We start from the raw sequence: 16546 nt of genomic DNA on the forward strand, positions 1-16546 counted from the left end.
TTGTTAGTACTTCATTTTAATGAAAATTAACAGTTTAGAAGGACTAGACTGGGATAGTGTTTAATATCAACTTCTGAAAAACAATCACATTTATATAAAAGAAATGTAGTAGGCCAGCAGAAATCCGAAAACGATGCAGCTCCCATTATTGCACATGGGTGAAATGCTGTGCTGTCTGGGGTAGGATCATACTTGGGCTCGGCCACAGGAGAAATCAAAGAGCAGAAACCTCCAGTCTGTATTTATTCTAGACTTGGAATTCTCCAGTGGTCTTAACGTATAATTAGTATATTGGACACATAAGTGCTCTTTACAAACATGGCTGCCATGCATTTCAGCTACACACATTCTATTTGTTCCAGTCTCTTCCACACACAGTGCAACATTTGCACACAAAAGCTCCCTGTGTTCACACTCATGGACAGTAGGGGAGGTGAGCCTCTCCTTCACCTTTACGGGGAAACATAGTGTAGTGATTGTTCACCCTTGGAGCATTTCTGATTTTGGTCATTTACATTAGAGCAAAGAAAAAGTGACAGTTAATTGTGAACAGATACTAACACAATTCCTAGACTGCTATTACACAGTAAAATACAATTAAAAAAACCTTCCCCACCACATTCATTAAGGTGGCAATAACTGTATGAAAAAGAAAATAGGCTGTAAACATATAGAAAAGTTCAACTTCGTCTTCTAAACAAATTACAAAATGATTCTTGTTTTTAACCTTGAGTGTTATTAAAACAAAAAGGAAATATGTAAACTGTGGACTTAGTTACCACAAAGATTTGCCCTAAGCCCAGGTTTGACCTTAAAGTTTGGCCTGAGCTAGTTTGGCCTTCAAGTTTTCTCCAAGTTTGTCCATAAACTCAAATGTATTCAAGTAGTCAGAACGCTGTACACTGGTGGGAGGAAAAAAAAAAGAAGAAAAATTAGCTTTTCTCTGATATGGTATGAGGTATGAAGTAATTTAAAACAAATCACAGTAGAAAACTCATTAATGTTAAGAAGCTACAACTCTACGGGCCATGGTTGAGGTTCCTGGGGCTGACTGCTCAGGGTAGCCTTGCAGAGGAGCCTCACGTGCGTACATTTACAGGAGACTACTAGCTGTACGGCTATAAACTACCAGGAGCTTTAGGTCCGGCTAATGCTAATGTAACTGAAACCATTTCATTTAAAGTCTGTTAATACAGGCCGAAAGAGTAGATTACAAAACCACTATCCTGGTAAGAATGTTGCAAATGTAGCTTTGCTGGAGATCTAAGAAACATGTAGTAAATGAGGCCACCTCTTTCCTGGGCTATAGCAACTGTAACAAATTTCTGCCGGTATATTGGTATTAATTTGTATTTTAGTAGGATTTCACTTTTCGTTTTAATTTTTAAAATTTTATACATTTTAATTGAAATGTAATTATATTACTTTCCTCTGTCCCTTCCCTCCCTTCAGTCACTCTCAAGTCCCAGCTCTTTCCTGGCCCCTCCACTCTCTATTTGATAGTCTTCTCCCCATATTATTATTGTTACATACATATGTATATGTATGTACAAATATGCAAATATAACCTGATGAGTCCATTTTTGCTGTTGTGTGTTTATGATTTCAGGGCTGATTTTATAAGTTCTCTTTGAGAGAGGATTCTGATTAATAGCTTGTCTATTTAGTACACTGGCTTCCAGATCTTCAAAAGAGAAAAAAAATCCTGGCACCACAGGGACACTGGTAAGTACTTCAGGAAGGGACTACACCATCTGAATCGCTTATACTTATACTTAGGGTGTTTACTGACTAGAAAGTTAAAGAAAACAAAAGGGTAGACTAATCTAGTCTCTAAAGGCCCTTCAGTGTCAATTTCTTCTAAAGATTTATTTTTATTAGGCTATGTATGTGTCTGTGCACATCAGTGTAGTGACCTAACCCATGGAAACCCAACTCACATTCTCTACAAGAGCAGTAAGTGCTCAAGCACTGAGCCATCATTCCTGCCTCTTCATTTTTTTAAAAAATTAATTAGAACTCTTTCATTTGAATAGCTTCCCACTAGGTTAGAGCTCAACTTGCAAATGAAATCTAGTTGAAGCCCAGTTCTGTACACAGAAGTTTGATTGGCATGCCACTGTATCTATGCATTTCCTTATGATCTATGACCACTTTCCTGCTACAGTGACAAATGTGAAAGTGTGTGGTTGTACAAAGATGATTTCACAGAGCTGAGTGGGTCATCTACCTGCTACCACACAATTCACACACAGTGTGTATTGACCCCAGAAAAGATGAATAACTCATTTCAGTGAGGGGTGATTTGACTATAGAGCGCAGGGCATCTCACACTTACTTGGGTAAGCCTTTAATGCAAGCAGCCAAGTCCTTAGTCATAAAGCCAGCCTCAATGGTCTCAATGCAGACTTCTTCCAAAGCATTTGCAAAGAAGCTGAGCTCAGTATTGTTGTCAAGCTTTGCTCTGTGGGCTAACCCTCGGGACCAGGCAAAAATGGAAGCTAAGAAAAGAAAAGAAAGTCACTATTTCAAATCACTCCAGGTATGGGGATTTCTAATATTTCACTCTTTCCAGAGATGGGACAAGTTTCTGTTTTGCCGATGGGCATCATTAGGTGCTATGAGTTATGTATGAGTTTTAGAATGGTTGGAAATATTTTATCTAAAGTTCTGTTAAGAGAGATTTATGTATTTGGCATTAAGTGACACTTCATTGTTCCCAGGGTAAAGGAAAATGTTTTTGAAAATGCTCCTCTCTGTAACATTTATTCTTCAACGAAATAGAAGATCGATCTTCTGCAGTTTAAAGGACATTAAAATGGCTCCTAATTATGGTATACACTCATAAACCCAACACTTGGGAAGCAGAGACAGGAGAATTACTACGAGTTTAAGGCTACCCTGTGTTACACATAAAAGCTCTAGGCTAGCCTAGGGTACATAGACTTTGTCTCCTTACCCACCCTCCAAATAAAACAAAAGGATAATTTTGGTGATGATTTTGCAGGAGTCTCTGAGTAGCAAAGGGTTCCTCTGAGACTGCCTGAAGAGTTCTCTGGCTGGAAACCAGTAAAGTAGATACCATCTTACCAATGGGATTGGTGGACGTCTCCTGTCCTTTCTGGTACATGCGGTAGTGACGTGTGACAGTGCCATGGGCAGCCTCTGCTTCTACCGTCTTACCATCTGGACAAATCAGCACACTGGTCATCATGCCAAGGGAGCCATAACCTGTAAGTTAAGAGCACGAAGTATTGGGTCCAGGTGCATGAACAGCATCTCGCTAGAGATGCGAGTGACTTGATGCTGACAGGTTATGGTAAACAAAATAAACACAGGTGCACACAAAGCATCAGTAATGCTCTTCAGAAAGCAGGACCCCAGCTTCAAGTCTGAATCAAACCATCTGAAGAGGTTACTATTCTCTCTGGAACATTTACTTTCCAGTATACTTCTGCGGCTTCATGGTTCCCACGGTTCCTGCCTATAAAGTTTAGATAATGAAAGCGCTTACTTCCCTGAGTTGCTGTGGGATTAGAGGAATACACACGTAATCATGAAGATGTGGTTGCATACTTATAAACTTAGAACAGAACTTCCTATCAAGTAAGAGCCCGCTCCATTGCTCTGTGCAGAGTGTCCCTTTGTTCTGGAGCATGGATGTGAGTTATCTGCTGCCCTCCTGTGGCTCACCCTAGCTGAGATGGGGATGAAAAGGCAGATTAAAAGCAGGATGGGATGGGTGGATGTAGGAACAACTTGCTTCCCCTTGTTCTCAATACTCTTGGCAAATAACTGTTTTCTGCAGTTCCCTACCCAAGGAACCTTACTGCCACTTTTAAGTCCATGCAACTGCCTTTTCTTTCATGCATTCTTTACTCGATTGCAAAGCACTTCCATTTTCTTTATGACCACCTAAGGAAGCTGATGATAAATTATATTATAAGCAGGTTTCTTTTTTTTTTGTCTGACACCAAGAAGATTCTTTGATTTTACTTTTTGGTCACATTGATTTTTTTTATTATTTATTTGGTATGCGTGTATGTGTGCACATGTGCATCCATATATGTGTGGCGATCAAAGGACAACTTTTGAGAGTCACTTCTATTCTTCTATTGTGTGGATCTTGGGAACTGAACTCCAGTCACTATGCTTGGTGGTAGATGCCCTTACCTGCTGAGTCATTTTACCAGCCCATGTTGTTTTGGTCATCTTAGACTTCAGTGAAATCAAACTTTCCCCTCCTTATTTTATTCATTTGTAAATGATTAAGACAAAACAAAATAAAACAAAACAAATACTTCATATGGAAGGTAAATGTCACCTAATTTTTTTATTGTCATATCTCAGGCTGAAAACGTAAAAAGAGAACCAAGATATTCTGGCAAGGAATAAATCGAGGAACTCCTAACTCCCAAGGATGGGATCTCCAAGAGCTCATTAACTGATAACAGGTCCTAAGCAGGCTCCTGAGGAACTGAGTGACGCCTAACTGTACCGGTCTAAATCTACTCACGTTGATCTAACAGCAACTCCTTATGTTGAAATTGGTAAACAGAGGGCAGGCGTTTAAAAAGTAAAGATGCCTCTGTGTGGGAGCAGTGGCTCTCTCCAGTACCGGTGCAGCCCCAAGGCTTCAGATACAGTGACTGGTGAGGGGCTTCATGTTTCACTGTGGGTCTGACCTATGCTCCACCCCACTCTGTGGCTTCCTGGCGCCTACCCAACATATCTACCATGACATTAGTTGGTGCCCTTGTCAAGCTGAGAACATAAAAGGCTGTGAGGACACAGCAGTTGTGCTTCTCCAGGAGAGGGAGACCAGCTCCGCTGCCTTGCGATCTGATTGGCTCGCTGAGGTCATGTGACTTACAGGCTGTAGGCAAGCGCAGTGCCTTGGCTGTTGGGGGTGCTTACTGCACTTTAGTGGTTTTCTAGACATTTTCTTCCTGTGATGACAGGATACTTAACAACAACGGGTGTGGAGATTGAGCTCACGATACAACACATGCCTAGCCACACAAGGCCTTGGAATGGCTTTGTGTACCTTTCCCAGAACTCTGATGGCACCTGCGGGTTTTCTTTATCTACCACTGTGTTACTACAGAGGACTGTTCCACTCGGCATAAACGCACGAGGTTTTAGAGACAGAAAGTTGTGTAACCAATATATATGATACTAACGTTATTTTCTGTCGGGCTGGTCTACTGATTTTCAAACTGATTACAGATACTCAGCTTTCACAAGACCAAAAGCAGTGCCTCCTGCGGTAAAGTAAACATAACTGAAACTAGCGCAAACACTCAACCGTGGAGATTCAGGGTCATGGGCTTCCCTTGTGCAAACCTCAAACTGAAGGGTAATCTGGTGCAGAAATCAGGGAATTTTATACGGCATAACCACACTGTTCTTAAAATTTCTATAAACAGCATTGGGCTTTGCATGCCTCCTTTGTGTTGGAAGCTAATTGCCAAGCATTTGTTTTATAGAGCATTAGAACAGCCTTCAAGGTTGGCAGGAGGAGTACCTCTTGGAGACCCTGTCCTTGGTGCTGGGGTCCCTCACTTTACAACTTCTTCTTGGTTTTCTCTCTATATTGTTTTGTTTGTTTGAGACAGGACTTTTCTATATGTCCCTGGCTGTTCACAAACTCATTATGTAGACCATGCTGGCCTTGGATCTCAAAGAAATCCACCTGCCTCTGCCTCCTGGTTAAGGTGTGCACCATCAGACCTGGCCTCAGGAGATACGAGGATAGGGAAACTGAGTGCTCCGATATGGCATTAGCTACTACCCACTGGGAGCTTTGAAACTTCAACTGGGGTAAAAGGCGGAGACGCGTTACCATTGGTAAGGCTGGAGCCAAGAATGGCAAATCACTCAGGAACTTCCTGTGTGACTTTGAGTAAAGTTACTTTCCCAGGAGGATCTCGGTTCGCTTATCTAGGCACCTAAGTGTGCCTCCAGGCGTCCTGCGCTGTTAACAGTTCATTTGGCAAGGACTAAGAAATTCCCTTGTATGGCTGGGCTGGAGAGATGGCTCACTGCTTAAGAGCTCTATCTGCTCTTCCCAAGGACTCCGGTTCAATTCCCAGCACCCAGATGGCAGCTCACAACTGTTTGTGGCTCCAGCTCCAGGGGACCTGGCACTGTCACAGTCGTACATGCAGGGAGAGCACTAACGCATACAGAAGTCTTTAAAGGAAACTAAAGCCCCTTCTCACAATGGAGAACTTTGTGGAATAGCCTCACTGCTAGCATGTGCTTCCTTTACATGGTCCTCTGCCCATTTTTTAGATTTACCTTGGGCTACTGAGTCTGACTGCACATCACCATCATAGTTCTTACAGGCCCAGATGAAGCCTCCTTCTGATTTCATAGCCTGGGCCACCATGTCATCTATGAGCCTGTGTTCATACCAGATCTTCTGAGCTTCAAACTTGGACTTGTATTGCCTACAACAAGCAAACAAAGAAGAGAAAATAAGAATAAAACAGAATTAGTTTTATCAGGAGTACCATTTACAACTCCCCCAAAGGACAGGAAACCTTATTTTTGGTAGATACAGCACAAACTTGGGACAGACAAGTGCTTAGACTCCTATCCTGAACCCTCAAAGTGGCTGTCTCTCAGAACACTATTCTATTCTCTCTTATGAATGAAGGTCTAAGAATTACAAGAGAAAAACAGATTCTCCCACCTACTTCTTTACTTCCTACTATTTTCAATAATGATCAGATTCTGTAATTCAGTTTATTTTAAAAATATAACAGTGCCCAGGCTTGGAGCAGATGGGCCACAGGAAGAGGGATCTCCATGCTTCAGCATAGGTCTCATGAGACCAGGCCAGCCTCAAAGTCACAGCTCCCATCGGAACACTTGCCCTAACAGGGAGGCTAAAGCAACACAAGCTTGTCTCACATGTGGCTGAAATGGGAACTGTTACATAAGGAAGAGAAATAACATCTTAGAGCAGACCTTTCAATTCAAGCAAAGATTTTAAGAGAAATAAACTGGGACTGCTTCGGAAATGCACTTTGCAACATAAACAGGCTACTTCATTCAAACACTGAATAACCGGGTCCCTACTAAAAAAAAAAAAATAAATGTGTGGCCCTTATTTAAGAAGACATTTACCTTCTAAGAGCACCTCAGAGTTCAGTCCTGCTAAATCTCATTGCCATTACCCAATGTAAGGGTTAATGATGTCCCTCACTCGGTTTGCCCCAGGGCTAGACCCTATTGCCCTCAATTCTTACTTGTCATAGATCTCCTGGAAGATGTCTTTGAAGCGTCCATCATACTTCTTCAGAATAGTGTTCTTGGTGCTTAGATACAAAGGCCAGCCCTTCGACAGAGCCATTTGGAAGGAACTGTGTGCAAAATCTTCAATTGACTTATCCTGGTTGTACATACCCATGGCAACACCACCACCTTCTGTGGAGAGGACATCACAAAGAACAAAGAGAAGAAATTTAAGGATGGTGGTATTTGTACCAAGGCTAAAACCATGTACAACACCCATGGACCAATTTCTCAGCAGCCACCATGGGCTCAGAACTGTGAACTTACAACTTGGACAGGTTATAGCACAGACCCAGAGGGGAAGCATTGTTCTAGATAAGGATGTCTTAATGTATTTTAGAAAGGCAACAGCAGTAAGAAAATCATATAGTCTTTAAGATCCCGAAGATTGCAGGCAGAGGTATAACACGGGCTACACAGCGAGAGCCTGTCTCAAAAACAAAAACAACAAAAGATCCTGAAGATGTCAAAACATGGAATACTACCCCTAGGGACTAGAAGCATAATGAAGACTGGGCAAGGAAGTTGGAACTTTTCTTAACACACTTTAACAAGTTCCAACATGGAATTTATTTGTTTATTTTCATGTTTTTGAGACAGGGTCTCTCTGTGCAACACTGGCTGTCCTGGAAACTGCTCTGTAGACCAAGCTGGCCTCAAAGTCACAGAGATTCCCTCGGCCTCTGCTTCTGCCTCCTGAGTGCTGGGATTAAAGGCCTGCACCACTACTGTGGACTGTACTTTATTTTTTTTAACTGTGTGCATATATGGCGTGTGTGTGTGTGTGTGTGTGTGTGTGTGTGTGAGAGTGTGTGTGTTTGTGTGTGTGAGAGTGTGTGTGTGTGTGAGTGAGTGTGTGGGTGGGTGTCCGTGTGAGTGTGTGTGAGTGTGAGTGTGTGTGAGTGTGTGTGCGCACACGTGTGTGAGTGTGAGTGTGTGTGAGTGTGTGAGTGTGTATGTGCGTGTGTGTGAGTGTGTGTATGAGTGTGTGAGTATGAGTGTGTGTGTGAGTGTGTGTGAGTGTGTGAGTGTGTGTGTGTGAGTGAGTGTGTGGGTGAGTGTCCGTGTGAGTGTGTGTGAGTGTGAGTATGTGTGAGTGTGTGTGAGTGTGTGTGCGCACGCGTGTGTGAGTGTGAGTGTGTGTGAGTGTGTATGTGCGTGTGTGTGAGTGTGTGTATGAGTGTGTGAGTGTGAGTGTGTGTGAGTGTGTGAGTGTGTGTGAGTGTGTGAGTGTGTGTGAGTGTGCGTGTGAGTGTGCGTGTGAGTGTGCGTGTGAGTGTGTGTGAGTGTGTGTGTGAGTGTGTGTGTGTGTGTGTGTGTGTGTGTGTATGGTGTCTGTGTGCCACCGCACTCATGTGAGGCAGAAGTCAACCTCGGCCGTCGTCTTCTGTTGCCATAGGCAGGCTCTCCTTTGCTGCTCACTCCTGCACTCATCAGGTTAACTAGTTTGTGAGTTTCCAAGTCTCTGCTTCCAAGGCCCTGTAGGGACGGGCACTGGGATTCCCAACATTTGCTCTTTGGGCCTGGCTTTGTATGTGGGATCTGAGGATTTCAGCTCATGTTTGCACAGCAAGTACTCTGCCCAGGGAGTGATCTCTCCGGTTCCCAACATGCATCTTAAACTTAGGTGTACACAATGAAAAAGATTTGCATTTTAACTACCGGGTAAAAATCTTCTAACTTCCTGGGGGATACTGAGCACACCTGTGATAACTGGGGTAAACAATTACGTTACATGCAATCACTGGTGTTTCACAACTCTTATTGACTTCTGTTATTACTGAAAGTCAAACCTGAATCCATGCCAAGGCCCCAGGCTAACTTGGCTGAGAATGGAAAAAACACTAAACCCGTAGAACTAGAATCTATGAATCTATGAAGACGTAGAAGCTATGAAAACATTATCACTTAGAGGAGGCAAGGAATGCAAAAGCTAGGGAGGCTCTGGATTTCCTGTTTGTGTGAATTTTGGACATAGTTTAAGATAAATTTGTGTATGTGTGATGATATTCACGTGTATGTTTGAGGGACTGCATGCGTACGTGTCTGTGCATAAACAATGTGGGGATCAGGACAACCTCAGGTGTTGGTCTTTCATCTTGTTTAAGACCGGGTCTCCTGTTGCTAACCACTGTGTGGGCCAGGGCGGCCAGCCTGATAGTAGGCATACAGTTGTGTTTAGATTTATGTGGGTTCTGGGGATTCAAATAAAATCTATGTGGCAAGTGTTCAAGTGCTTTGCCCATAAAACCACCCGCCCAACCCTTTAGACTTTGATGTTCCTCAGAAATGTTGTAGATTCAGGTCGTTTTTTTACGTGGTCACATAACTAGGGCCTTTACTTTGTTGTTGTTTTTTCATTTTTTGAGACAAAGTGTCTCTGTGTAGCCCTGGCTGTCCTAGAATTCACTCTGTAGACCAGGCTGGCCTCAAACTCACAGAGATCTGCCTGCCTCTGCCTCCCAAGTTCTAGGATAAAGGCATATGTCACCACCACGTGGCCGTATCTCAGTTAAAAAGAAATTACGGTCACAAGGTTGCCTAAGGCATCTGTAAGGTGAAATGCGGCAGAGACAGACTGCACATACCTTCAAAGTCATGCACCAGGTATGTCACTTTCTGCGACCCATCTTTTGGTGTGTAGGTTATCTCTACTTTTCCAGGCCCAGGAACAACGAAATCTGTTGCTCTGTACTGTGAAGAGGGGAACAGGCATTAGGAAAAGTACCCCACCTGAAACCCTTCGGGGGGCAGGGGAATAGATTATGGAGCCAAACTCCAGCAGTGTAACTTGGGGCTCTTTGGTTTTAAGAGCTAGGGTTGGGGGTGGTGGGGGCCTCTGTGAGGGAGATCTGCTTGTTAGTAATAGTGCATGTTGAAGATTAGCGCTTCTTCATCAGGAGCCCACGGTACAGACTGCAGGTTTATGAGGATCGAGTCAGAGGGGACGGAGAATAACCCACAGCTCTGTCTCAGCTTGGCTTTTGTTGCTGCCATAAAATACTCCACAAAAGCAATTTAGGGAAGAAAGGGTTTCTTTTAGCTCAGTTCCAGGTGATGGTTGCCACAGGGGGAAGTGACAGCAGCAGAAGCTGAGGGAGCTGGCCGTATTCACCGCCTCAGGCAGGAACGGAAAGCAAGGCTTGCATGCTCACTTATGCTCAGCTTTCTTTCACCCAACCCAAGGCCCAGTTGGTGGGAAACAGTGCCACCCACGTTCAGGGAGGACCTTCCCTCTTAAATTAACTGGATTCAAAACAAAATTTCCTCAGACACACCAACGGGCCAACCTAAATCACAATTCTTTCTCAAGACTCCATTCTCAAGTGATTCTAGACTGTTACAATGACAATCAAAACGATCTGTCACAAGCATTTCCCTTTAGGAAGCTTGTAGCTTTGTAAAGACAGACAGGTGAGAATTGACTTGAAGAGGTTTTAAAACAGGGGTGGAGGGTGCTGGGTAGAATGAGACTATAGAGAAAGATGACCTTGGTTATGATCCAGAGGGAAAGCTAGAAAGGATGCCAGCACTAGTCCTGAGGATGGCAACAGAGCTTACCTCATGCCCTGATGCTAATCTAAATGTCGAATGCCGAGCATATCTGATTCTGGCACCGGCTTTTCATGAAGGAACCAGGGAAGAACGCACCTGGTCAAGTGGCCTGGGATGTGACCTGCTGTTAAGTTTTCAGAGTTCAGTCTCCCTCTGTGGTGATCACTGTTACTAATACCAGACACATGTCCACAGAAAGCAGACATTCTGGAAGCAGCAATGGCAGACTGATGGCCCCAGGTTAAGGCAGTTCAAAGAATGGGTGCTTCCAAGATGGGCCTGAGACACTTTATAGTGAAGTCTCATGCCCCCATTACATAGGGCACCCACAAGTCCAGGCACTCACAAGCCATTGTAGTGTGGGACCTTTTTCAGTGCAGGGGCAGGTGCCAGCTACACCTGTGGCTTTACAGTGACCATAATCACAGTGTGCAAAAGTTCAGTCAGGTAACAGAAAGACTAAACACTTCTGACACTGAAAGTGCTTTACTATGGTAATTAAGGCACTAATGTGCCCTAAAATACTTTGCACAGATCTATGGACATTAAACTGTGAGTCAAGATGCTATTTCCAAAAAGAAAGAAAGAAAAGAAAATAGAACACATTCCTCAAGTGACTGAAACCACAGGAATTAAGGAGTAAACAAGACAGACAAAAAAATATCGAATAGGCAGTATGCTAATCAGGTTAATGATTAGGGAATCTGCTGTGACCCTGTCCCTGGAACACAGAAACATCTGCTGTGGCCACAGTTTTCAGGGATGAGTTCGGAGAAGCCTGTAGATTTTAGCAGAACAGCTTCCTGTTTTGTTTAAGGTTCCTTTTGATATACACGCTACGTTCTATTAAAACCTGAGACTTTGTAATCTGTGCTGTTAGCAACTTTTCTGCTCAATGAGACTAACTGTAGGGGTACAGAAATGAGTGACACTTGTTTTCCAAGCAGTACAGAATGCTTGCGCAAGGCTCATTGCAACTACTGGGTGACTTTTTATCCACGAAGTGATCAGTTTGATGTAATCCCTGGTAGTTCTTTATGTGTCTGTACAGTAGAATAGGTGGGTTTATTTTTTAAAAACAAAACAAAACACTGATCCTCACAAAGTTCAATTTTTAACTGCTTTATGACAGGACAACAACAAACAAACAAACATTAAAAAAAAGCAATGTAATAAAACCATCACCATTACTACCAACAGCAAAATCTCATGAAAGGATCCCACTGCACAGACAGCATTGAAAGCCGCTGATCTGAGCATATGTTCTTCCCAGTGTAAAAGTGGCACTATCATATGGTATAACTTAACAAAATGATATTTGGGAAAAAATGTGTTGAGATGGGTATTTGAAAGTTTATCTGTTGTGGAGAAAGAGGAACACTCCTTCATTGTTGGTGGGATTGCAGACTGGTACAACCATTCTGGAAATCAGTCTGGAGGTTCCTCAGAAAATTGGACATTGAACTGCCTGAGGATCCAGCTATACCACTCTTGGGCATATACCCAAAAGATGCCCCAACATATAAAAAAAGACACGTGCTCCACTATGTTCATAGCAGCCTTATTTATAATAGCCAGGAGCTGGAAAGAACCCAGATGCCCTTCAACAGAGGAATGGATACAGAAAATGTGGTACATCTACACAATGGAATACTACTCAGCTATCAAAAACAATGACTTTATGAAATTCATAGGCAAATGGATGGAACTGGAAAATATTATCCTGAGTGAGGTAACCCAATCACAGAAAAACACACATGGTATGCACTTATTGATAAGTGGCTATTAGCCCAAATGCCTGAATTACCCAGATGCACAGAACACATGAAACTCAAGAAGGATGATCAAAATGCGAATGCTTCAGTCCTTCTTTAAAAGGGGAACAAGAATACCCTTGGGAGGGAATAGGGAGGCAAAGTTTAGAACAGAGGCAGAAGGAACACCCATTCAGAGCCTGCCCCACATGTGGCCCATACATATACAGCCACCAAACTAGACAAGATGGATGAAGCAAAGAAGTGCAGGCCGACAGGAACCAGATATAGATCTGTCCTAAGAGACACATCCAGAATACAGCAAATACATAGGCGAATGCCATCATTAAACCACTGAACTGAGAACGGGACCCCAGTTGAAGGAATCAGAGAAAGGACTGAAAGAGCTTGAAGGGGCTTGAGACCCCATATGAACAACAATGCCAACCAACCAGAGCTTCCAGGGACTAAGCCACTACCCAAAGACTATACATGGACTGACCCTGGGCTCTAACCTCATAGGTAGCAATGAATAGCCTAGTAAGAGCACCAGTGGAAGGGGAAGCCCTTGGTCCTGCCAAGACTGACCAGTGAATGTGATTGTTGGGGGAAGGGTGGTAATGGGGGGAGGATAGGGAGGGGAACACCCATAGAGAAGGGGATGGGGAGGAGCTAGGGGGATGTTGGCCTGGAAACCGGGAAGGGGAATAACAATCGAAATGTAAATGAGAAATACCCAAGTTAATAAAGATGGAGAAAAAAAAGTTTATCTGTATTTTTACCCTTTCCTGAACATATGTAAATGTATAGTTTATGCATAATGTATGTTGGACCTCCTTAAGGGCATAGATACCCAAAGAATGAACATAGATACTAGAGCTACAGGTCTGTGAAAAATAAACATGAAAAATGAAATTATTCACTCAAATGACTTACTTGGTCCCCATAGGCGTGTCGGCCAATGATGATGGGTTTTACCCAGCCTGTCACTAGCCGGGGGATATTTTTGCAGATAATAGCTTCTCTGAAGACAGTGCCGCCCAGAATGTTCCGGATGGTACCGTTGGGTGATTTCCACATTTGTTTCAACTTGAACTCCTCAACCCTCTTCTCATCGGGGGTGATGGTAGCACACTTGACGCCGACGTTGTATTTCTTTATAGCCTCCGCAGCATCCTTGGTGACCTGGTCATTGGTGGCATCCCGATTCTCTATGCCTAAGTCATAGCTTGGAGAGGGAGAGATGTCAGGGCAACTGTATAGACAAACTGACAGGCTGCGACCTGCACTCGGAGCTTGCTGGGCCAAAGTGAAGACCCTAAACACATCTAAGTATGTCACGTTTTAGCATCAAACAAAAGATGGGTGTATAATCTGCAAAAAAAGGCTGCGCCCTGCCTACCCCAGGTTCGGGGAAAAATGGCTGTCAGAAAACTAAGCTGAAGCCAATGCAGTCTGCTAAATTGCCTCCTGTTTTTCACCATTTGAAGGCAACAGCTTAGAGGCAACCCTTCCACCTGGCTTCCATCCACACAACTAGCAAACAGATTAAAGCCAAGTCCAACCTTATTCTCCCATTGTTAGTTTTAAACTTTATAAGTGAAGAGGCGGTGAGGTGAAAGGACTAAAGCGTTGTTCTGTCTGTACTGAAGTGCTGGGAAGGTTACCTCTTGGCCATCAGTGCCAAAAGAGCTGAAAACTCTTTTGTTAAAGCCAGTTAGTCATGCGGTGAGCCTTCCCCTACTTCTTGGTAAGTTTCTTTGTTCAGGAAACAAGCCTGTAGTTTACTGGATAAGCAATGGAATCTACCAACCATCTTGTGTATTCCGTATTTAGCACCAGCTCCCGCAGTGCAGACTATTGACAGAGGAATGAATGCTAGCATCCATGGAGCAGAGAAAATAACCATAAAGCTTAAGTATGTAATAGTTTATTAAAAGTAATACAAGCTGGGAGGTGTTGGCGCACACCTTTAATCTCAGTTCTTGGGAGGCAGAGGCAGGGGAAATCTCTGATTTTGAGGAGCTACAGAGCAAGTTCCAGGGAAGCCAGGGCTAAACACGCACGCATGCACGCATGCACGTGCACACACACCCCTATTTTAAAAAAGCCAGAAAAAAAACCCAAAATAAAACACAAAAAACAAAACAAACCAGACACCACCCTCTTTCTCAAAAAAAAAACGAAACAAAATCACGAAGCGATTCATTTTGTTTTCCACGGCCTAACAGAAGTCTCAGGTCTCCAAACCAGCTAATAAGTAAGCTGACTTTCTCTTTTTGGGGTTTGCATCTTCCTTTCCCGACCTATCCCAACTGCTGCTGTAAATACAGAGAGAGTCCAAACAAAAAATGCTTTCTGCTTTGGCTTTAGAGAATTCATATACACAGTACAGAGCCACACACTCATCACCTGTGCCTAGGAAATGCTGAATAATCACAACTCCACAGGAAATGTGGACAATGTTGTCCATGTTATAGGAGCCCTTTCTCAGGAGAATCCATCTGCAAATGGAGAGGATTTTTTTCCTGCCTTGTTTTAATATTTCCAGGAGAAAGGAAAGAAATGGCCTAGACAACTGTGCATCGTCTTTAAAAACACCCCCCCCCCAAAAGACAAGAACAACAAGAAAAGTCTACTCCACACCCCTTCCTACCAGGTGATCATGTAACTGGAGAACTATTTAAAAATCTACCTGAGCCTTTCATAGCCTACAGTCATGTACTCTTGTCTTTGTAGGCTAGTCTAGGCCAGCTTGGAACTCAGAGCAACCCTTTTGCCTTTGCCTTCTAGGAGCTGGGATTACTGGCAGAGCCTGGAGGACTCTCTTTTAATGTGCCTAATGCAGGCCTTGGAGAGATCAGTCACTAAAGTGCTTGTCTTGCAAGCATGAGGACCTGAGTTCAATCCCACCGGAGTTATGAACCTGCCTTCAAAGACAGAAAAGGGCTGGTCATAAAAACCCACCAGATAGGATTATACATTTGTAACCTCAGAGTAAGGAGGATTCTGGATCCTAGGGCTTGCTAGCCGGTCAGCTCAGTTTATTTGGTGGGTTCCAAGTCAGTGAAAGGGCTGCCTCAAAACAAACAAACAAACAAACAAACAAACAAACAAACACATAAACAAACAAAACCCCAAGGTTGTCCTCTAGGCTATGTGTACAGCCATGTGCATCATATACACACATGTGAGCTTGTGCGTGCACACACACAAACACACACACACACACACACACACACACACACACAGAGCGAGTTACATAAGAAAATGTAAGAATTTTGCTTCCAGATAAGCATCTCTAAGCATTTAGCTGGAGCATGGCCTCTAGGTCAGCTTGGTCTGTCTATATAGTAAGGTCCAAGTTAATCAGGGCTACATGGTGAGGCCCTGTCTCAAAAACAACAAAACAAAACAATAACCAAATCAAAACCAAAAAGAAGGTCTTAGGAGATGGCTCAGTTGTTAAGAGCACTTGCTGCTTTTGCAGAGGACCTGGGTTGGTTTGGTGCCAGCCCCCATGTGCTGACTCATAACCATCTATAACTCCATTTCAGGCAATCTGATGCCCTTTTCCTGCTTCTCCAGGAACCAGGTATATGCGCGTGCACTCGAGTACACACACACACACACACACACACACACACACACACACACACACACACACACACACGTAGTCTAACCTAAAATTAAAAACTCTGAAAACAATCCCTGTCTCCATGCTGTGTGTGTTCTCTCGTTCTCCTTCTCTCCCTCTCCCCCACCCTCTCGTTTCTTAAGCAACTACAATATTGGTCTTATTTTGGTTGTAATATAGACAGTACCAGCAGCTTAGATTTACATAATCAAAAGGTTGCTAGTGATATAATATGAACTAAATATCTGTACCCAACTAAACAACAGGATGTGTACAGAGTGATTCTGGGTCAAGG

At 43.3% G+C, this 16546-nt stretch overlaps 1 protein-coding gene across 4 annotated transcripts in view; it reads right to left on the reverse strand.

The window, feature by feature from the left end:
* Positions 1 to 16546, reverse strand: part of Idh1 (isocitrate dehydrogenase (NADP(+)) 1) — a 29556-nt gene continuing 13010 nt past the window's right edge. For 3 of the 4 annotated variants that reach the window (XM_006245049.5, XM_008767076.4, XM_063266629.1), the window contains 7 exons: positions 13551 to 13842; positions 9894 to 9999; positions 7260 to 7437; positions 6304 to 6455; positions 3091 to 3231; positions 2339 to 2501; positions 1 to 902 (listed from right to left, as the gene is read on the reverse strand). In XM_006245049.5, the coding sequence (XP_006245111.1) occupies positions 812 to 902; positions 2339 to 2501; positions 3091 to 3231; positions 6304 to 6455; positions 7260 to 7437; positions 9894 to 9999; positions 13551 to 13842 (1123 nt within the window). In that variant the 3' untranslated portion in view covers positions 1 to 811. 4 annotated transcript variants of the gene reach the window in all.

This window comes from Rattus norvegicus, chromosome 9 (genome assembly GCF_036323735.1).
Source record: "Rattus norvegicus strain BN/NHsdMcwi chromosome 9, GRCr8, whole genome shotgun sequence".
Lineage (NCBI taxonomy): Eukaryota > Metazoa > Chordata > Mammalia > Rodentia > Muridae > Rattus > Rattus norvegicus.